A 20,103-nucleotide genomic window follows, 5' to 3' on the forward strand; every position below is an offset into this window, starting at 1 on the left:
AGTGCACTAAAGAGTTCTTCATGCTAAGCAATGAGTAAGTCCAAGATGTGTGAAAGTATTTTAGCAAAATGTTCAAGTCTGAATCAGCTTCTGTGGCCTGTGGAATTTTCCTATAGTTCAGAAGAAAGGATTGAAGCAATTCAGAATTGTGAGCATCGATGTGACAAGAAGTCTGTATCAGGGCCAGTCAGAAGAAGTGAAAGTGCGTTCACATTACCATATTGAGCTGTCGGACGATATACAATCTTGTATTGGTATTGAGACAACAACAAAGCCCATCTTTGCAATTTTTGGGCAGTTCGTACAGGAACCGTCTTCATCAGATGAAACGAGGACTGCAATGGCTTGTGATCTGTTACTAAATAGAATTTTCTGCCATACAAATAGTGGTGGAATTTGGTGACACCATACGTAATAGCCAATGCCTCTTTCTATATTTGTGAATAGTTACACTGAGCTTTGGACAACACTTTTGATGTGAAAGCAGTAGGCCTGTCTTTATCACCAAATCTGTGCAAAAGCACTGCACTGATTCTGAGAGAGGTAGCATCAACTTGCAACACAACTGGTTTGTCATGATCAAAGTGAACCAAGCATTGGTTCAATGCATCTTTAAGTATTTCAAAAGCTTCTTGGCACTCATCTACCCAAACAAAGGGGACGTTCTTGCGACACAAGTGATGCAATGGAGCTGCAATTTGTGCAGCATTCGGTATGAGTATAATAGTTCATTTTTCCATAAGACCGACTGCAATTCTGTGACATTGCAAGGAACTGGCAGGTCACATATGGCTAGTAAATGTGACTGAAGAGGATGTACATCTTGACTATTTATGACATGACCAAGATACTGCTACTCAGGTTTAAGAAAATCACCCTTGTCCAAACTACACTTTAGTACTACATTAGATAACACACAAAACAAAGCATACAAATTTGAAATGCGTTCTTCAGGTGTACGACCTGCTACGACAATATCGTCCAAATAATTTGAACAGTTTGGTACTTGAACAGTCAGCTGGTCCAAATACCATCAGAAAATGGCAGGTGCAGAAGCACTACCAAAAGGCAAGCACAAATGTTTAAACAAGCCCAAATCAGTGTTCACAACACACACAGTTTGAGATTCTTCATCTAATGGTATTTGAAGATATGTGTCGCACAAACCAGTTTTTGAAAAGTAGTGACTAGTGCGTAATCTGTCCTTGAGATCCTCTGGGCATGGCAATGGATAAGTATAAATCACAGTTTGTGGGTTGATTGTAGACTTAGTCAACACAGAGGTGAATGCGACCTGAAGGTATGGGGAGCAAAACCAGTGGACTTAACCATTGACTAGCTAGTATGGGCACAATAGCTCCACTATCTTTCAATTCTTTATGTTCAACAGCTACTTTGTCCCATAATGCAATGGGAACAGTTCTGGCCCGGCAAAATTCTGTTTGAGCATTGTCTTTCAGCATAAGATGTGCAACAAAATTTTTAGCCTTGCTTAAACCTTCAGAAAAGAGTTCAGGGAATTCTTTCAGCAAGCTAGCTACACTCTCTTTGCCACTGAATGCAGTCACTAACAACAAATTGTGCTGAATTTGAAAGCCAAACAAATAAAATGAATCAAATATGTTCTACAGTCACAGATTGTAGCATGGTGAAATTCACAGTTCGCATATGTGAGCGATACATGGCTGGAAAAATACATTTTCCAAGAACGGGAATGTCTTGGCCATTATAAGCCATCAGGTGCTTGCTAGTTTTAGACAGACATGGGGAGCCTAACAATTCATATGTGTAACTATTCAGCAGTGTAACAATGGCAACTGAGATTTCACACGTCTTCCAGCTAGATGCAAATGAACAAAAGTTTGTTGGACTGTCATAGCACTGAAGAAACATTTTGCTTGCTAGTTTTGCTAATGCCTGCAGCGGGCTTTGAATACACTGCATTGATTACATGGACCTTGTGACTAGATTTTTGTGAGTGGTCAGAATTGTTATGTTTGTTCCGTTGCAAACATACGGATTGTACGTGACCGTTCTTGCCACAAGCGTAACACTGTGCTTGTCTAGACGGGCAATCTTGGTGTTCATGCCATGAATAACACCTAGGGCATGACTTAATTCTATTCACTGATGGAGGTGCCTGTTTAGAGAACTGTTTACGTGGCTTTGGGTGTGCGTGCTGTTGCTGCTTACTGGGCCAGTTGTGAGCAAAGGATGACTCAACCTGACAAATTGGTGGCTCCTCAAATTTATTGGCTGTACAGCATCAGAATCATACTGATTTAGAATTTGCACTACATGATAAAATGATGAATCTGACTATTTCAAAATCTGTTCTCCGAGTTTGACACCGGTTACATTGTACACAATCACATCACGCAACATACCTTCTGAATATAAAGAACCGCAAGCACATTTGAATTTGCATTATGTCATCATACCACGCAAATCTGTTACCCACTCATGATAAGTTTGTTCTGACCTTCTCTTCCAAGCCGGCCGGTGTGGCCGAGCGGTTCTAGGCGCTTCAGTTTGGAACCGCGCGACCGCTACGGTCGCAGGTTCGTATCCTGCCTCGGGCATGGATGTATGTGATGTCCTTAGGTTAGTTAGATTTAAGTAGTTCTAAGTTCTAGGGGACTGGTGCCCTCAGATGTTAAGTCCCATAGTGCTCAGAGCCATTTGAACCATTTTTTTTTCTCTTCCAATGAAAGAATTAGTACCTAGCTGCCACCAGATTCACTTTTTGGTCATAATAGTTAGTTAGAGAACCTACAACCAGAACATAGGAAAGTTCACTCAGAGTGGCATTTGGGAACAATTTCTGAATGAGACAGAAGATTGCTCTTCCTACTGATGACAAAAAGTAATGCAGTTTCACAGTAACTGATACTTTGTGAGCAATGATGTGGGCTTCAGACTGTTGCAACCACTCAAGCCATTCCTGTTATTATTTGCTAAACTGGCAAAAAGGTGGTCGCATTGCATTTGTTGCTTGGTTGTCCAATAACTGCTGTACTGTGTTTAGAAGGGTTACAATCTTCTGCATCTGCAACTGAAACATCTGTGTTAGCTGCACTGCATCTATCGCTTGCAGTTCAGGTGCCTGAGCAGTGGGTGGGAGAGGTGGGTTGCACATTTTGGAGTAGACAATACAAGCAATAAAAATAAACACACAAGAAGAAAATGTCTTCAGTACCCACCTGAGAACATTGAATAGAAAAAACACTATAAGAGACACTGTTAAAACATGTAAACACACCCTTGCAAAGAAAAGACAAGGTAGAATTAAGGAGCCAGCAAAACACACAAGCCCATGACAAAACAAAACATAGACAGTCTGTGGCCACTGTTTCTCTGGGTTTGAAACTTTCCTAACAGATTGTCGCTATGTTATTCCTCCTGTATCGTCAATGTCATGTTATTTGTACATCTCGTTGCCATGTTGTTGTGGCTAGGAATCCTGCATACTCAGTTCGCTGGACAATCAATCAAACAACTCATATTAATGAGTTTTAGTACAACAAGACAAGTACAAATACTTAACTTAGATCTGAGAATTCTTCTTGTCCTTTATACATGATCATCCACAAGTGAAATTACACAGATGTGCCGGAAGCAAGAGTCTGTCAACTGAACTGCAGTGACTGCTGATCTCTAACTGTGCTACAGAGAGAATGCTAATGAAGAGGCTACAATGCGTTGCCTAATGAAGTGGCTAATGTTGAAGCTGCTATTGAAGTGGCTACCTCCAGGTGGGCGTGGCGCTTATGTTTTCTTCACCTAGGGTCCGCTGCTGTCACGTTGTCATCCTGGAGGGAGGTCAGTCAGCATGCGCATGGCTGACCTCTTTTCATGGCCTTCTCTTCTCTGTCATTCCCAACTGGCATGCTGGCGCTGACTTTACACTGTAACATCAAGAATGAGAAAAAGAATAACACAGACTGAAAATGAGATAAATGAGATAAGAGGTGATATGCCATGAGTTACAGTCACAAATACGCATAAATAGCAACACATTTTCATAAGATAAAGCTTAAAATTGCTCAGCATATCAACAACTTCGTTCCAAAGTGGTTCCCTAAAATAACAGAAAACCACATATAGAGTGGTACAAAATAGGTTTTAGAAATGATTTGTGTACTGTGGTTTAATTGTAGGCCGTAAATGATTCTCCTCATGATATAGTTGTATTGCAGCTCTGAAAATTCTATAGCTCACTCACCAATATCTCAGTTCACATTTTAGACTGGAATTAGTAACATTGGAATAGTGCGTGTTGATCGTAGAGACATTTTACACAAATCCTGACTGCATCAGTGTGGTGAGACATGCATTCAAGAGCACACTGCTCCAAGAACAGCCCCACCCAAAATGACCACTGCTCAGTGAGATTACAGTAAAGAATGGAAGTAAAATTGTGATGAAAAAATTTAAGCATCCTCCAATACATATTTTGTATGTTTTCCCTGTTTTTTTAACAGGTTGATAAATTGTTTTGAAACGACCGGACCCCCACTTTATTCCAGGAAGGGTCATTCAGGATGACCATCCTCGGTTTTAGCACTGGGGGATGTGGAACTAGTGCAAACCTTATTCAGTGAGGAGCCCACTGCATCAACAAGACATGCAGTCCAGCAACTCAAGTTTTCACAACAGTCTCTCCAGAGGATAATGAAAAGGAAACTTTATCTTTCCCCTAACAAAATTCAATGGTACCAATTTTTGAAGGACAGGGATATGGAGCTTTGATACTCTTTCGGAAGTGAGATGATTCAGGCCTTTGAAAATGGGACAGTTGATACAGGCCAGATCTGTTGTAGTGATGAGGAATGCTTCCATCTCCATGGGTTCATCAACAAATAGAACTGGCACCACTGGGCTGTTGCAAGCCACATCTTCAAACTGCTACTCTACGTCATCAACAAAAAGTCACTATTTGGTGCACAACCAGTTCACAGTGTATTATTGTGTCCATTTTTATTGATGGACCTGTCACAGAAGACAAATACAGACAGGTACCAGAACATAAATTTGTACCAGCTGCACAACACAATCAAATGCTCCAAAACTACTGGTTTATGCGGGATGGAACACATCCAAGCTGTAAAGCAGATGTGTCAGATTTCTTGTAGAGTCAAGGATCAGATCATTGCCCAGGACACCTTAGCATTCACTGGAGTGGCCCCCTTATAGTCCTGATCTCAACTTATGTAATTATTTTTAATGGGGTTATATGAATGACAATCTTCAAAGATGCAGCTACAACACTCAGAGATATTGGTTCTGTAGTGTCAAAAAAGATTGATGCAGTCTAAAATAATGTTCTTCAGAGAGAGTCATCACAGAATTTAGTTCGAGGCTCTACTCACACATTGCTGCAAAAGGAAAGCCCTTTGGAGACCTTCTGTATTGAATTTCAGATTGTCTGCTATAGCATAAATACAGTAATAAGAATCTGTCACCCCATGTTTTGTTATAGTAGAGAAAAACTTACTGAGACCTATTTTATGCCCCTTGTATGCACCAGAAAGCAGGAATTAAGCAGTTATGTACAGCACACATGGCAGGAGATATGGGAGACAAATTAAGAGAAGATGGAACATCAGATATAAAAAGCCCACAAGAGCATGGAAATATTTTGCCAAGGCAACTAGGAACTGACTACAGGAAATGTAGTCATGGGAAGCATAATGATGTACATCTAGAAACAGTTTTTCACCTCTTCGCCCTCCAAGAAAATTATCATATTTGTAAGAGGGAAACAAAACAGAAACAGTAAATGTTAAGAAGTGTTTGGCAGACAATATATTTTCAAAATTATTAGAGCATACAGTATAAAATCAAATGTAATGCTGGAGTGTACTCTTCTGTCCTGCATTTATCCTCTCTTTCTTTCCTCTCCCATGCCCAACCTTATATTATTCCTATCTCATAACCCATTATGGAGAGGGAGAGGAGAGTGCAGGTGACCTCTTCCGTGAATGCGCGTGCCCACTCACCCCCCCCCCCCCCCCCCTCACACACACACACACACACACACACACACACACACACACACACACACACACACGAACAGTGGACATATAAGTAGTACATGCACTGTCTGATCAAAAGGACCCAGACACCCTGTGCAATGTAGAACTGACCACTAGATGTCAAGAGAGGCAGACATGCCAGTATAAAAGGCGTGTGGAGAGTAGTATTGTGTTGTCGGTAGAGAAGCAGTAAAAGCAGAATAGGTTTTTCGGAACTCAGTGACTTTGAACATGGACTAGCCATTGGATGTCACTTTAGTTACAAATCCATCGGTCATTTGAGCTGTTCTAAAGCTGTGCAAGTCAGCCGTTGGTGATGTGATTATGATGTGGAAATGCAAAGTACAGGCACAGCTGAACCAAGACCAGGCAGACCACATGTACTGACAGACAGGGACTGTCAACTATTGTATAGGGAGGTTGTAAAAATGTGCACGAAATCGGTGGAAAGAAGCACTTGTGAGTTTCAAAGTGCTACCGGCAGTGCAGCTAGGACAATGGCTGTGCATAGGGAGTTAAAAAAAATTGGGGTACAGTGATTGAGCAACTTCTTGTAAGCCATACATTTCTGTAATCAGTGCTAAGTGATGCTCAAAGTGGTGTAAAGAGCGATGCATCTGGGCAGTGGCTGAGCAATTTGTGAAGAATCGTGCCACTGTCTGTGGCAATCCAGTGGAAGGGTTTGGGTTTGGCAAATGTCTGGAGAATGTTACCTACCATTGTGTGTCATGCCAATAGTGAAATACAGTTGGAGGTGGTGCTGTGGTGTGGAGGAACACAATGGAATACCTTCAGGATGAGTTAGGATGTCAGTTTCGCTCCAGACTTAAGTGTCCGACATCACCACCACCACTGATCCCAGCTCTTGAGGAAGAATGGGCTCCCATTCCTCCAAAGACAATCAGACACCTCATTGAAAGTGTCCCCAGCATAGTTCGAGCCATCATAAAGGTGAAGTGTTGATACCCCCTTATTAATGTCCACTAACAGGTGTCCAGATACTTCTGATCAGGTAGTGTACAAGGCGTAGGCAGTATCCACTAAACAAAACAAAATCAAATGAGTAACAACAAAGCACTGAGTGGAAATCACAAGTCACAGAGGAATTTCATGAGTTCTGGGTAATATAGAGATTTCAAATTTAAAAAAAAAAATGAAATGTCCAGAGAAATAACATGCAATCCACAAAAAGTGAACTTCTGAAATCCAAGAAGAAACAACCACTAAAATTTGCAGCATAGATTTGGCTCCATCCTCAACTGATGAGTAAAAGCAGTTGTGATGAAAACTTCTGGAAAGGATCAATAAATACTTTAAGAAATTTGTGTAAATTAAAAATTTAAACATTCGTCTGTCCAAAATCTTAAATTCCTGAAAATTCTTCACCAATTGCTTTGAATTTTGACACATTGCATTCAAATAAAAATGTGTGTTTTTTATACAGTGTGGTCCATTGATCGTGACTGGGCTAAATATCTCACGAAATAAGCATCAAACAAAAACACTACAAAGAACGAAACTTGTCTAGCTTTAAGGGGGAAACCAGATAGCGCTATGCTTGGCCCACTAGATGGCGCTGCCATAGGTTAAATGGGTATCAACTGTGTTTTTTTAAATAGGAACCCCCATTTTTTATTACATATTCTTGTAATACGTAAATAAATATTAATGTTTTAGTTGGACCACTTTTTTTGCTTTGTGATAGATGGCGCTGTAATAGTCACAAACATATGGCTCACAATTTTAGACGAACAGTTGGTAACAAGTAGGTTTTTTAAATTAAAATACAGAACATAGGTATGTTTGAACATTTTATTTTGGTTGTTCCAATGTGATACATGTACCTTTGTAAACTTATCATTTATGAGAACGCATGCTGTTACAGCGTGATTACCTGTAAATACCACATTAATGCAGTAAATGCTCAAAAATGATGTCAGTCAGCCTCAATGCATTTGGCAATACGTGCGACATTCCTCTCAACAGCGAGGAGTTCGCCTTCCGTAATGTTCGCACGTGCATTGACCATGCGCTGACACATGTTTTCAGGCATTGTCGGTGGATCACGATAGCAAATATCCTTCAACTTTCCCCACAGAAAGAAATATAGGGACGTCAGATCCGGTGAAGGTGCGGGCCATGGTATGGTGCTTCAACGACCAATTCACATGTCATGAAATATGCTGTTCAGTACCGCTTCAACCACACGCGAGCTATGTGCCGGATAGCCATGATGTTGGAAGTACATCGCCATTCTGTCATGCAGTGAAACATCTTGTAGTAACATCGGTAGAACATTACGTAGGAAATCAGCATACATTGCACCATTTAGATTGCCGTCGATAAAATGGGGGCCAATTATCCTTCCTCCCATAATGCCTCACCATACATTAACCCACCAAGGTCATTGATGTTCCACTTGTCGCAGCTATCGTGGATTTTCCGTTGCCCAATAGTGCATATTATGCCAGTTCACGTTACCGCTGTTGGTGAATGATGGTTAGTCACTAAATAGAACCCGTGCAAAAAATCTGTCATCATCCCATAATTTTTCTTGTGCCCAGTGGCAGAACTGTACACGACATTCAAAGTCGTCGCCATGCAATTCCTGGTGCATAAAAATATGGTACGGGTGATGTAGCATTCTCAACACCGACGTTTTTGAGATTCCCGATTCTCGCACAATTTGTCTGCTACTGATGTGCGGATTAGCCATGACAGCAGCTAAAACACGTACTTGGGCATCATCATTTGTTGCAGGTTGTGGTTGACGTTTCACATGTGGCTGAACACTTCCTGTTTCCTTAAATAACGTAGCTATCCGGTGAATGGTCCAAACACTTGGATGATGTCATCCAGGATACCGAGCAGCAAACATAGCACATGCCCATTGGGCATTTTGATCACAATAGCCATACATCAATACGATATCGACCTTTTCCGCAATTGGTAAACGGTCCATTTTAACAAGGGTAATGTATCACGAAGCAAATACCGTCCGCACTGGCGGAATGTTATGTGATACCACATGCTTATACGTTTGTGACTATTACAGCGCCATCTATCACAAATCAAAAAAAGTGGTTCAACTAAAACATTCATATTTCTTTATGTACTACACGAATATGTAATAAAAAATTGGGGTTCCTATTTAAAAAAAAAAAAAAAAAAAAAAAAAAAACGCATTTGATATCCGTTTGACCTATGGCAGCGCCATCTAGCGAGCCAACCATAGCGCCATCTGGTTTCCCCCTTCAAGCTAGACTAGTTTCGTTCTTTGCAGTTTTTTCATTTGATACTCATTTCTTGATCTATTTGGCCCGGTAACTATCAATGGACCACCCTGTATACTTACTATATACACACAAATCATGTTTTTGCGTGATACTCTAAAGAATATTTATATGGATACAGATTATATATTTTTTAAACAACAACGTATGGGTTTTCTGTTAAAACCTTGCAAGAAAGAGGCTACTGTGCTTTTCAGTGGTTTGAATTGGTGTGGTTTTGTTTTCTTTCTCACGACTCGGATTGTTGAGTATTTAAACCATTAGAAACATTGTTTCTCCCATACATACTCTTTCTCATTAAATATATTTTTAAACAGAAACTGTGTATACAGCAATGTGCCATTTTGTTTTCTCCAGTGCAGTCTGTTTCCACAGAAAACAGAAAAGTTGTATTTGTGTCTTATCAGCTTATGATTACAATACTGCTACAGAGTCTGAATTTGCAATAATAATAAACAAGGCTCAAGATCAGAGGGAGGGAGAGGAGTAGATAAACAGAGAGGGGGAGGGAGGAAATGGACATAGAGAGGGGGGAAGGAGGAGATGGACAGAGATGTAATTAGAGTAAATTTTTTTGTCATAAATGTGTAACTGATAAGAAATGAAAATCTAATTTGAAGAATCTCCTGGTGTTACACATGTCAGATACATGCTACACAAACATTTAGAAGAAACATTCTCAAACTTGAACATGAGATTTACTGTAGACACAGACAGATGTGGTATATGAGTTCTATGCTGGCAGGAGAGGTGGTGTCAAGATGGGCATACAACCGCCAGTTAACGCTTACGTTCCCACAACTCATATAACAATGCTGATACCATAGAGAAATGGGAAAAAGTGAAGAAGAAACCTTAGTGTAACAGTGTCCCCCCTCCCCCAGATGAAGTTACACACACTTAAATTATATGTGTAACACCAGGAGATGTTACAAATTAGATTTTCATTTCTTATCAATTATGACAAAAATTTACATTAATTACATAATGCAGTGTTACCAACATCCTTGATATGTGAAATCATATGCTTCCCAAAGATAGTGCACAGCATGCCACTTGCAATGTGTTCTCTGTACCCTAGGACTGAAGCAATTATGTCAGCCATACTACTTACACATTCAAAGAATGTTGTGCAGAACAAGCACCATCACATAAAAAGAAATTGCTCATATCAGCAAATTGTCTCGAGAATTCTAGATGGATGAAAATTGGCTGTTTACTTACCTCTGTGATTTGCAAAATATATCTTGCAAAGGCTTTGAGCCGTATTTTCACCTAAATAATGACTTCTAAAGCCACCTGTGTTTTTGGGGAGATTTTCTTTGTCAGGGCTCATCATGTTTGAACGTGTGGTTTGTTTCTGGACTCTGTAACAGATATTGCTCTACAATGTTCTATATATGTTATTTATTTTGTCTTATTACTGGAACTGACATGTGTTCTTTTGTGCTATCTTGGTACTGGAAGATTCATGGTAAATGTAGACTGATAATGAGGAGTATCCTCATTTGCAATTGATTTAGGTTCTTAAATTACTAGAAGTACTTCTCTGCGTGTATTGTTGCTCTACAGCATGACCCTAACTGAAAGATCTGTTGAACAGTTTCTATAACTTTAAGCTTTGCGAAGTCACTGTAATCATGAAAGTATGTTTTTTGCTGGTGCATATTGGCAAAAACATCATGTTTCATGCATTACCTATTCTCTATTGATATTGTTTCCTCTCACCCATCACAACCTAAGATAATGTGCATTGTGTTCTTCACTCATGCTTAAGCAAATTATCAGTACCTATAACTATTAATGCAATTAGTCATCACAAATATTTTTCTTCCCATTGATCTGTCATTAATTTGCTGTCGTTTCCCTCTGTTGTCTACTGTTGACCTGGGAGTCTTCCCATACTGATTGCTGTATGTGCACAGTTCAGTTGTGTTGACCTGTAACAGAAGTCTGAAAACTTGTTGTTTCCCATTGCCAATGCCAGAAGTTATATAGTGATTGATTGATTGATTGAATTGAAATGAGGGAAAAGTTTGGGTACTATTTATAAAAATGTTCAGTATGGCCAAAATCAGAAGCAATATTTTTAAAACCGCTGCTGTACCAAGACACTCTGTAAACACACCATAAGGAAATCTACGTCTACATCTACATCCATACGCCGCAAGCCGCCTGATGGTGTGTGGCAGAGGGTACTTTGAGTACCTCTATCGGTTCCCCCTTCTATTCCAGTCTCATATTGTTTGTAGAAAGAAAGATTGTCAGTATGCCTCTGTGTGGGCTCTAATCTCTCTGATTTTATCCTCATGGTCTCTTTGCGAGATATACGTAGGAGGGAGCAATATACTGCTCGACTCCTCAGTGAAGGTATGTTCTCGAAACTTCAACAAAAGCCCCTACTGAGCTTCTCTCCTGCAGAGTCTTCCACTGGAGTTTATTTATCATCTCCGTAACGCTTTCACGATTACTAAATGATCCTGTAACGAAATGCACTGCTCTTCGTTGGATCTTCTCTCTCTCTCTCTCTCTCTTCTATCAACCCTATCTGGTACGGATCCCACACTGGTGAGCAATATTCAAGCAGTGGGCGAACAAGTGTATTGTAACCTACTTCCTTTGTTTTCAGATTGCATTTCCTTAGGGTTCTTCCAATGAATCTGTCTGGCATCTGCTTTACCGACGATCAACTTTATATGATCATTCCATTTTAAATCACTCCTAATGCCTACTCCCAGATAATTTATGGAATTAACTGCTTCCAGTTGCTGACCTGCTACATTGCAGCTAAATGATAAAGGATCTTTCTTTCTATGTATTCACAGCACATTACACTTGTCTACATTGAGATTCAATTGCCATTCCCTGCACCAAGCGTCAATTTGTTGCAGATCCTCCTGCATTTCAGTACAATTTTCCATTGTTACAACCTCTCGATATACTACAGCATCATCTGCAAAAAGCCTCAGTGAACTTCCGATGTTATTCACAAGGTCATTTATGTATATTGTGAATAGCAGCGGTCCTACGACAGTCCCCTGCGGCACACCTGAAATCACTCTTACTTTGGAAGACTTCTCTCCATTGAGAATGACATGCTGCGTTCTGTTATCTAGGAACTCTTCAATCCAATCACACAGTTTGTCTGATAGTCCATATGCTCTTGCTTTGTTCATTAAATGACTGTGGGGAACTGTATTGAACACCTTGAGGAAGTCAAGAAACACGGCATCTACCTGGGAACCCCTGTCTATGGCCCTCTGAGTCATGTGGATGAATAGCGCAAGCTGGGTTTCACACGATCGTCTTTTTTGAAACCCATGCTGATTCCTGCAGAGTAGATTTCTAGTCTCCAGAAAAGTCATTATACTCGAACATAATACGTGTTCCAAAATTCTACAACTGATCAACATTTGAGATATTGGCCTATAGTTCTGCACATCTGTTCGACGTCCCTTCTTGAAACTGGGATGACCTGTGCTCTTTTCCAATCCTTTGGAATGCTATGCTCTTCTAGAGACCTACGGTACACTGCTGCAAGAAGGGGGGGGGGGAAGTTCCTTCACGTACTCTGTGTAAAATTGAACTGGTATCCCATCAGGTCCAGCGGCCTTTCCTCTTTTGAGCGATTTTAATTGTTTTTCTATCCTTCTGTCATCTATTTTGATATCTACCATTTTGTCATCTGTGCAACAATCTAGAGAAGGAACTACAGTGCAGTCTTCCTCTGTGAAATAGCTTTGGAAAAAGACATTTGGTATTTTGGCCTTTAGTTTGTCATCCTCTGTCTGTCTGTTGAAAATACTTCCATCAGTTACCCTACAGGTACTTCCTTCAAGCATTTTATGGGCATGGGGAATCCAGTTTAAAGTCATGACTACTAATGCTAATGCCATTTGTGGTAATCATTTAAGGCTTTTTGGATGTATTATTGACCAGTAAAAAAAAAAAATCATGCCTCACAATGAAATCCATGTAAGACATTTCTACCTCTAAATTACATTTTCAAAGAAGCGTATGTGAAGTTACATAAAGTGGTGGTTATGTCATGCCATTTGCATGGCTGTCAATTATTACAGATTGTCCATTATTGTTGTGGATTTATCACCCTACTTAAAGAATTATGAGATGTTACTAAAAATTATGGAAAGAAACATTTTACAATTTGATGTTTTAAAAAAAAAAAAGTTGGAAAAGGTGCTGTGTACATTTTGCTAATCATGTACTACTACTACTACTACTACTACTACTATTAAAATGTTGTAAAGGTTTCCTTCATGAGTATGTAGGAAGCCTATCTATGAATAATTTTGTCACCACGACTTACTGAGATAGGTGACACCAAAAAATTTTTCTTCCCTGCGTCAGGTTAAAGCGTAGGAATGAAACTGCTTTCATACCAGGCTACGTCACAAGCTTCAAGGCATTTGTCTGTCAGCTGTTGTGGCTTTTGTAACCAGGTAATATTTGTAATCTGTTGAGTGAAGAGCTTCTAAGAAAAGGAATTCCCTGGAAAAACTGCATTTCATTTGCATGTGATGATGCAAATACACTGGGGGTCATATAAAAGGAGTTGCTGCTTTTTTTTAAAGAAAGTTCAACTGCACATAAGAATACAAACTTATTTCTGCCACTTGCTTCATTTAGCTGAACAAAGAGGTGTGAAAAGCCTCAAATATTTTGGTACTGAAGATTTTGTAATCGATCTTCATTACATTCTCCTAAAAGTTGAAACAGACAGTCTACTTTTAAGCTTTGTCAAAATATATATGTCCCTAAACCCCATAAAGTACTGAAGTACATCTGCACAAGATGGCTCTCTTTGCTCCAGTCAATACAAAGGATAATTGAACAGTGGGAACCTTAGGTAAAATCTTTCAGTGATGAAGCTTCAAAAAATATAAACAATCCTCAGTTAAGTGGAATACACTCTATTGTGAATGATCCAGTTGTGAATCTATATCTTCTTTTTTGCATAATATGCTTTTGTTACTTACCAAAGCAGATGTATTCCTTCAGAAACAAGAGCCAGTAATTCATAAATTTCGTAGCATCCTAAATACCTTATTTACAGAAGTGATTGTAAGATTTATCAAACCGGCTGTCTGCAAGAACTGAAACGCACATACACACTCATACAAGAGAGATGAAGATATTGTCATTGGTGTCGACTTTAGAAGCTACATTCATCATGTGAGGTTTGAAAAATCTTTTGCTATAAAATTTTATGAAGATATTGCTATAAAATTTTATGAAGATATCAGAAGTTTTTGTCAACTCATGTAGTTACATGAGAGAAAAATTTCCATTAGATGATGACTTCTTAAAATATTAGTAAAGTTGAATGAGCCATTTTCTGACGTCCTGAGTGGATATGAAAAAACACAGTAGAGCTTCAATTTTTCAAGATACCAGTTTGGTGATTTTCCACTTTTAACCAGATATATTTTTTTTTTTTTCATTTACAATTGCAGAGTGTCTGAAATATAGAATTTAAAGGCCCAAATCAAGCTTCTAACTTCTAAAATTTCTGGGAAAGCCCCCTCCCGAAACCTGCTTCCATGTTTGCCATGTGATTACCAACAGGCTGGTCTGAAAGTTGGCAGCCATGCATTTGTTACATGTGAAAACGGAAAAGAATAATTTTATACAATCATAGAGTTGTTTGCTAGTTTTAACTGCTTTGAAGCACAAACATTTGTAATATACAGCTTTTAAAATAATTACATTCTCTGTTTGGTTTGCATAAAAGGTTGAAAGCAGAAAATCAGAGACAAATGGATGTGTATTTTGGAAGCCATGTCTCTTTGTGGTCCCTTTCACAGTGTCTTAATTGAATGACATCAGCACTGTAGTATCCAAATTAGATTGTGAAGCTGATTGCTTGTGAAGGAAAATGAGGACTTTGAGTTATCAGGACAAATTGTAAATACTGAGACATTCAGTCATTGTGTACTTGTGTTTGTAGCCTAACAATTTTGCTAAGAACTTACAGGAACACCTTCTTTTAAAGCTGGCATTAAAATACAAGGCAAACATTTTATCTTTTTGAAACAATTGTGTAGTGAAAACTGTGTTTTCACATAAGAGAAGAGGATGTTACCTTATCACTACTAAGAAAAGTTAATGTTTCATTGCGAATAATTGCTGCATACTGAATAATTAACATGGGGTTCACTCCTTTAAGAAAAACAGGCAAAAAATTGTTGATTTATTGTGAACACTTTATTTGGAAATATAGTGACATACTATATGTTGAAACCTCCTGCAGTTGCAGAAGAAACAAAAAAAGAAAAAAAAAATTCCTTGAAATTCGGCTGATTCCTAATTATGAATGTGTTACATGATAAATTCAGTAGTGCCAATAATGTAAAGGAGGACCATATATTGGGCATCAAAATAGGCAGACAGACAACATTGAAAGTAAAATCTCTAGGTTGTTATGTCGTGTCCTGTTCCTCTTCAATTACGTCTACACAATTAAAGTTTTGAACACTCTTCTGATGTTCATGTTTAGCTGAGTGCTGTCAAAAACCAATGACATGTTCACGTATAAAAGGGAGCTTTCCCCCACATATTCTAAAGAAGTGAGGTTATTCGGTAAAACTCTTCCAGTAACTACTGGCAGGCCATTTTCATTGGATAGAAATATGTGTTAATCTATAGAAGATCTGACAAGACTTTTGTACAGAAAGTCTACAAACACAAATGGGTATCTAAATTCCCTTGTGCACCACCACCCATCCCAGAAGCAAGCAGTGCTCAACACACTGTCTTCATGTGCCTTTCACATTGGTGAATGGCTTGGAATCAGAGATGGATTTCATAAAGAAGACAAGACTATGTGGCTTATCCATAGGTTTTTCAAACAAAATATTATTAGTTATGCTAAAAAGGAGGACAAGGAATCATCATCTCTCACTGTTATGGAACCTAACAATACAAGAGAAGGAACGTTGCTACTCACCATATAGCGGAGATGTTGAGACGCAATAGGCACAATAAAAATATTCACACAATCATAGCTTTCGGCCATTCGCACGCGCACCTGTGTGTGTATGTGCGTCTAGTGCTGACAAAGGCCTTAATGGCTGAAAGCTATGATTGTGTGAATATTTTTATTGTGCCTATTGCGACTCAACATCTCTGCTATATGGTGAGTAGCAACTTTCCTTCTCTCGTATTGTTACATTCCATCCTGGATTTTCCATTGTCTGTAAGGCAACCATTAGTTTCTAGAGTTACTGAGTGCATCAGCAAAATTCTATAGAAAAATGGCATACAGACAACATTTTTCAATCAGAACAAAATAAAAGACACTTTCTGAAACAAAGTGACTGCACCTGATTACCTCCGCACTGTGGTAGTCTATGAAGCCATGTGTCGCTGTGACGTAGTATGTATAGGTAAAATGGGAAGGACAGAACAACCACCTCACATGCCGTTGGAAGTATGAAATCTGCAGAAGCAGAACATCATGAACTGTGGGCAAGACATTGACGTCAACAACTTGTGTGTGCTGGCCAAGAAAACCAACATTTATTGAAAGAAAGTCTGAGAAGCAGTTGATATTTCCTAGAAAAAAGGTAACTTCAATAGAGAAGGCAGCCATAGGCTTCCAGCTTCATAGCTTCCTGCCATGAAAGAAGTAAATACACCTCCACCATCATGATGAGCACAAACAAACAGGAAGCTGCCTCTGCAGCACGATAATAATACTTTGATACTTTTTCCTAGAAAAAAGGTAACTTCAATAGAGAAGGCAGCCATAGGCTTCCAGCTTCATAGCTTCCTGCCATGAAAGAAGTAAATACACCTCCACCATCATGATGAGCACAAACAAACAGGAAGCTGCCTCTGCAGCACGATAATAATACTTTGATAAACATGTCTCCTCTCTTGCTCTGATTGTTTCACTTTCTTTCCGATGACGATAGCTCACCAATAGTAGCTGGAAGAATTTTACCCAATAACTCCACTTCTTCAGAATAAGTGTGGGAAAACTCCTTTCTATAAGTGAACAGGACACTATTTTTTGACAGGGTTTACTTAAACCTAAGCACCAGAAGATCCTGAAGAAAATCACAGCAGAGGGGTCCAACTGTCAGTCATGTAGAAAAAATTGAAGAGTACCTAGATGCAGCCTAACAACCTAGAAGATCCTACCTTCAATGAAAATGGCCATGAAAATCTGCAGTTTTGCAATTGTGATAAGATCCAAGGGTGTCACAGACATTGTGCATAAAAAAGATAACATGAAGTTCTTCTTGATCAGTTGTTACTGCAGTCACAATCTATTCTTTATGTGATGCATTTAGTTTCAGTGTATAATTATTGTTCAGTTTTCCTTTGTTAATTTGAAATTCTTGTTCATATTTACAGTATGAATCAGATGAAGGTATACAGAAGATCTTTAACAAAGGCTTGGAGACACTACGATACCAAATTGCATGTTTTGATATGGGATCAATTCTGATCAAGCCTGTTCAGAGGATATTGAAGTATCCTCTTATTCTCAATGAACTTATAAAGGTAATATGGTTATTTTGAAACTTATCTTCAAAAGTTGACAACATGATTTTTCATAATAATGTGGAGATTTTACAAATTTCTTATTTTAATAAAATACTGACACAGTTGTTAATTGTTTTTAGTGATATTCATAAATTTTCATATATTAAAGTGTAGCAGTGTTTACTTAGCTTATCATAAACTTTCAGTGCATTTTCATTAATTTTTCTAGTGACAATCTGTTACATCTTATTTGTAGCATTTGTGAGCAGCAGCAACAATAATAATACTTACAGGCTTAAGTTATATTAGTACTGAGGGTGATAATATTCCACAATACAACTTTCACTGGCCATTAATGTTTAAAATAGTGTAAAAGATGAGATGCTCCAGCTTCTCAAATGGGTGAAAAGATGAATAGATAATTATATTCATAATGGACTTATTTACAATCTGTGTGCAGAGAGGTGGAGAGCAGCTCATGCTTAGTCTTCAAAAGAACACTCCTCCCCCCTCCCTGCCCCCCCCCCTCTTTCCCACACCACCTGCATCCACTAAGATTCAGTGCAAATGTAAAAAGGAATTCTTTCCTGATGTTTAAGTAATTAATTCACCAAATCATGAAACTATAATAAGAGAAATGCAAAATCTACTGTAATTCAAAACATGGTAATACTGTTATTTTAAATGTTGGTTAATATTATATAATGCCATCTAATCAAACTTTTTGCCAGCTCATGAAATTTTTATATATATTATTTTGCTTTCTGAAGTGAGATCTGTGTAGTGTAATTCTGGCATTTGTAAGTTATTTCCAGTGCACAGAGGATGATCACAAGGACAAACCTGCTCTCCTGGATGCTGTAAGAACAATAACAGATGTGGCAACATACATCAATGAATACAAGAGGAGGAAAGATATTGGTAAAGTTGTCACCTCACAATAATAAATCAATATATGTAATGGATGATTCACTCATTTTCATCATCTGATCACTCATTGCCTTAATATTTATGTTGGAATATTTATACATGAAAAGTGAAAGAAAACTGATATAAGGACAATTTGTACCCATTTACAACTACTTAAATATTACAGCCTATGTTTATGAAAATGTGCAAAAATTCATGATTTACACAATGTGTAACAAAAATACATATAACAGTCAATTTAACTCTCTAGACAAAAACCCAAGTTGCAGAAGGAGAAATGATTTACACTAACCATCATTCAGTTTTAGTCTGTAACAAAGGAAGCGAGATAGCTATTCAGCCATAAAACTCTTTGACCTCCTCCACAGTGTTGTGAGGAATTAAATAGCTAACAAAATTAACTGTAAACACAAATTTAAGTCATATCTGCTTGATAGCTTTTTTTTCGTATCCCTCCTTATACAGCCTGTAGTATTCCTGTCCCAAGAGAAGAATTACAGAAGAATAAGGAACAAAGTTGCTCACATTATACAGCATTTCAAGTAGTTCCTCAGTGCATCATTGCCCTCTCAGGCAGCCACATTACTCGGTCATGGTATAATGCCATATATATAATAAAAAAGTAGCACTATTAATACCAAACATTATCAAATATCATACTTTGGTGCCTTGAAATTAGTGGACAATCTCTATTGATGTAACCCCATATGAAAATTTGTTGCACAGAACTTAGAATCTAATGATTCTTTATGAAATTTGCCATTCTTTCTTTGCTGATGATTTGAACAGTTCTATGCAGTAGCTTACCTTTATGTTTAGGAACTGCTTTACTTCATTTCTCTAGTACAAAATTCATAAAAAATTTAACATGTTTTGTTACATAGCTACAAAGGTACTTTATTTAAGAAATTTTGTATTTTAGCTGTAAAATTATTTTCATGACTTCTAAATTAAAACTGAGCAAAGAGATGTGAAACATATATTGCAATTTGAAAAACAAATGGGAGATTGAATTGAAGGTGAACATTGATAAAATGTGAAGAATGTGTCAAAAGTGATTATCTTCGTTTTTCAATAATGAGATGAATGAAGGCACATCTCTTTGCTCTTACAGTCTGTCATTGATAACATAATATAAATCAGTTGTTCCCTTTTTAACTTTTCATTATGTACGTTTCAAATTCCATTAGTGCTGAAATATCTGGAAGATGGCAATTCTACCATATCACAAAAGATGGCCAGATTATCTTTACATTCAGTAGCAAAGAAGTCTTCACGATTGGGAGCAATGTTTACATCAAGCTTAGGACTCAGCTCTGCGGTAAGAA

At 38.3% G+C, this 20,103-nt stretch overlaps 1 protein-coding gene across 2 annotated transcripts in view; it reads left to right on the plus strand.

Moving 5' to 3' along the window:
- LOC126183634 (dynamin-binding protein-like) overlaps window positions 1-20,103 on the plus strand; it is a 241,347-nt gene that overhangs the window by 104,006 nt on the left and 117,238 nt on the right. For both annotated transcript variants that reach the window (XM_049925755.1, XM_049925756.1), the window contains exons 12-14: window positions 17,714-17,863; window positions 18,661-18,766; window positions 19,966-20,096. In XM_049925755.1, the coding sequence (XP_049781712.1) occupies window positions 17,714-17,863; window positions 18,661-18,766; window positions 19,966-20,096 (387 nt within the window). The remainder of the gene's footprint in view (window positions 1-17,713; window positions 17,864-18,660; window positions 18,767-19,965; window positions 20,097-20,103) is intronic.

The sequence above is a fragment of the Schistocerca cancellata genome, chromosome 4 (genome assembly GCF_023864275.1).
Source record: "Schistocerca cancellata isolate TAMUIC-IGC-003103 chromosome 4, iqSchCanc2.1, whole genome shotgun sequence".
In the NCBI taxonomy this organism is placed as follows: domain Eukaryota; kingdom Metazoa; phylum Arthropoda; class Insecta; order Orthoptera; family Acrididae; genus Schistocerca; species Schistocerca cancellata.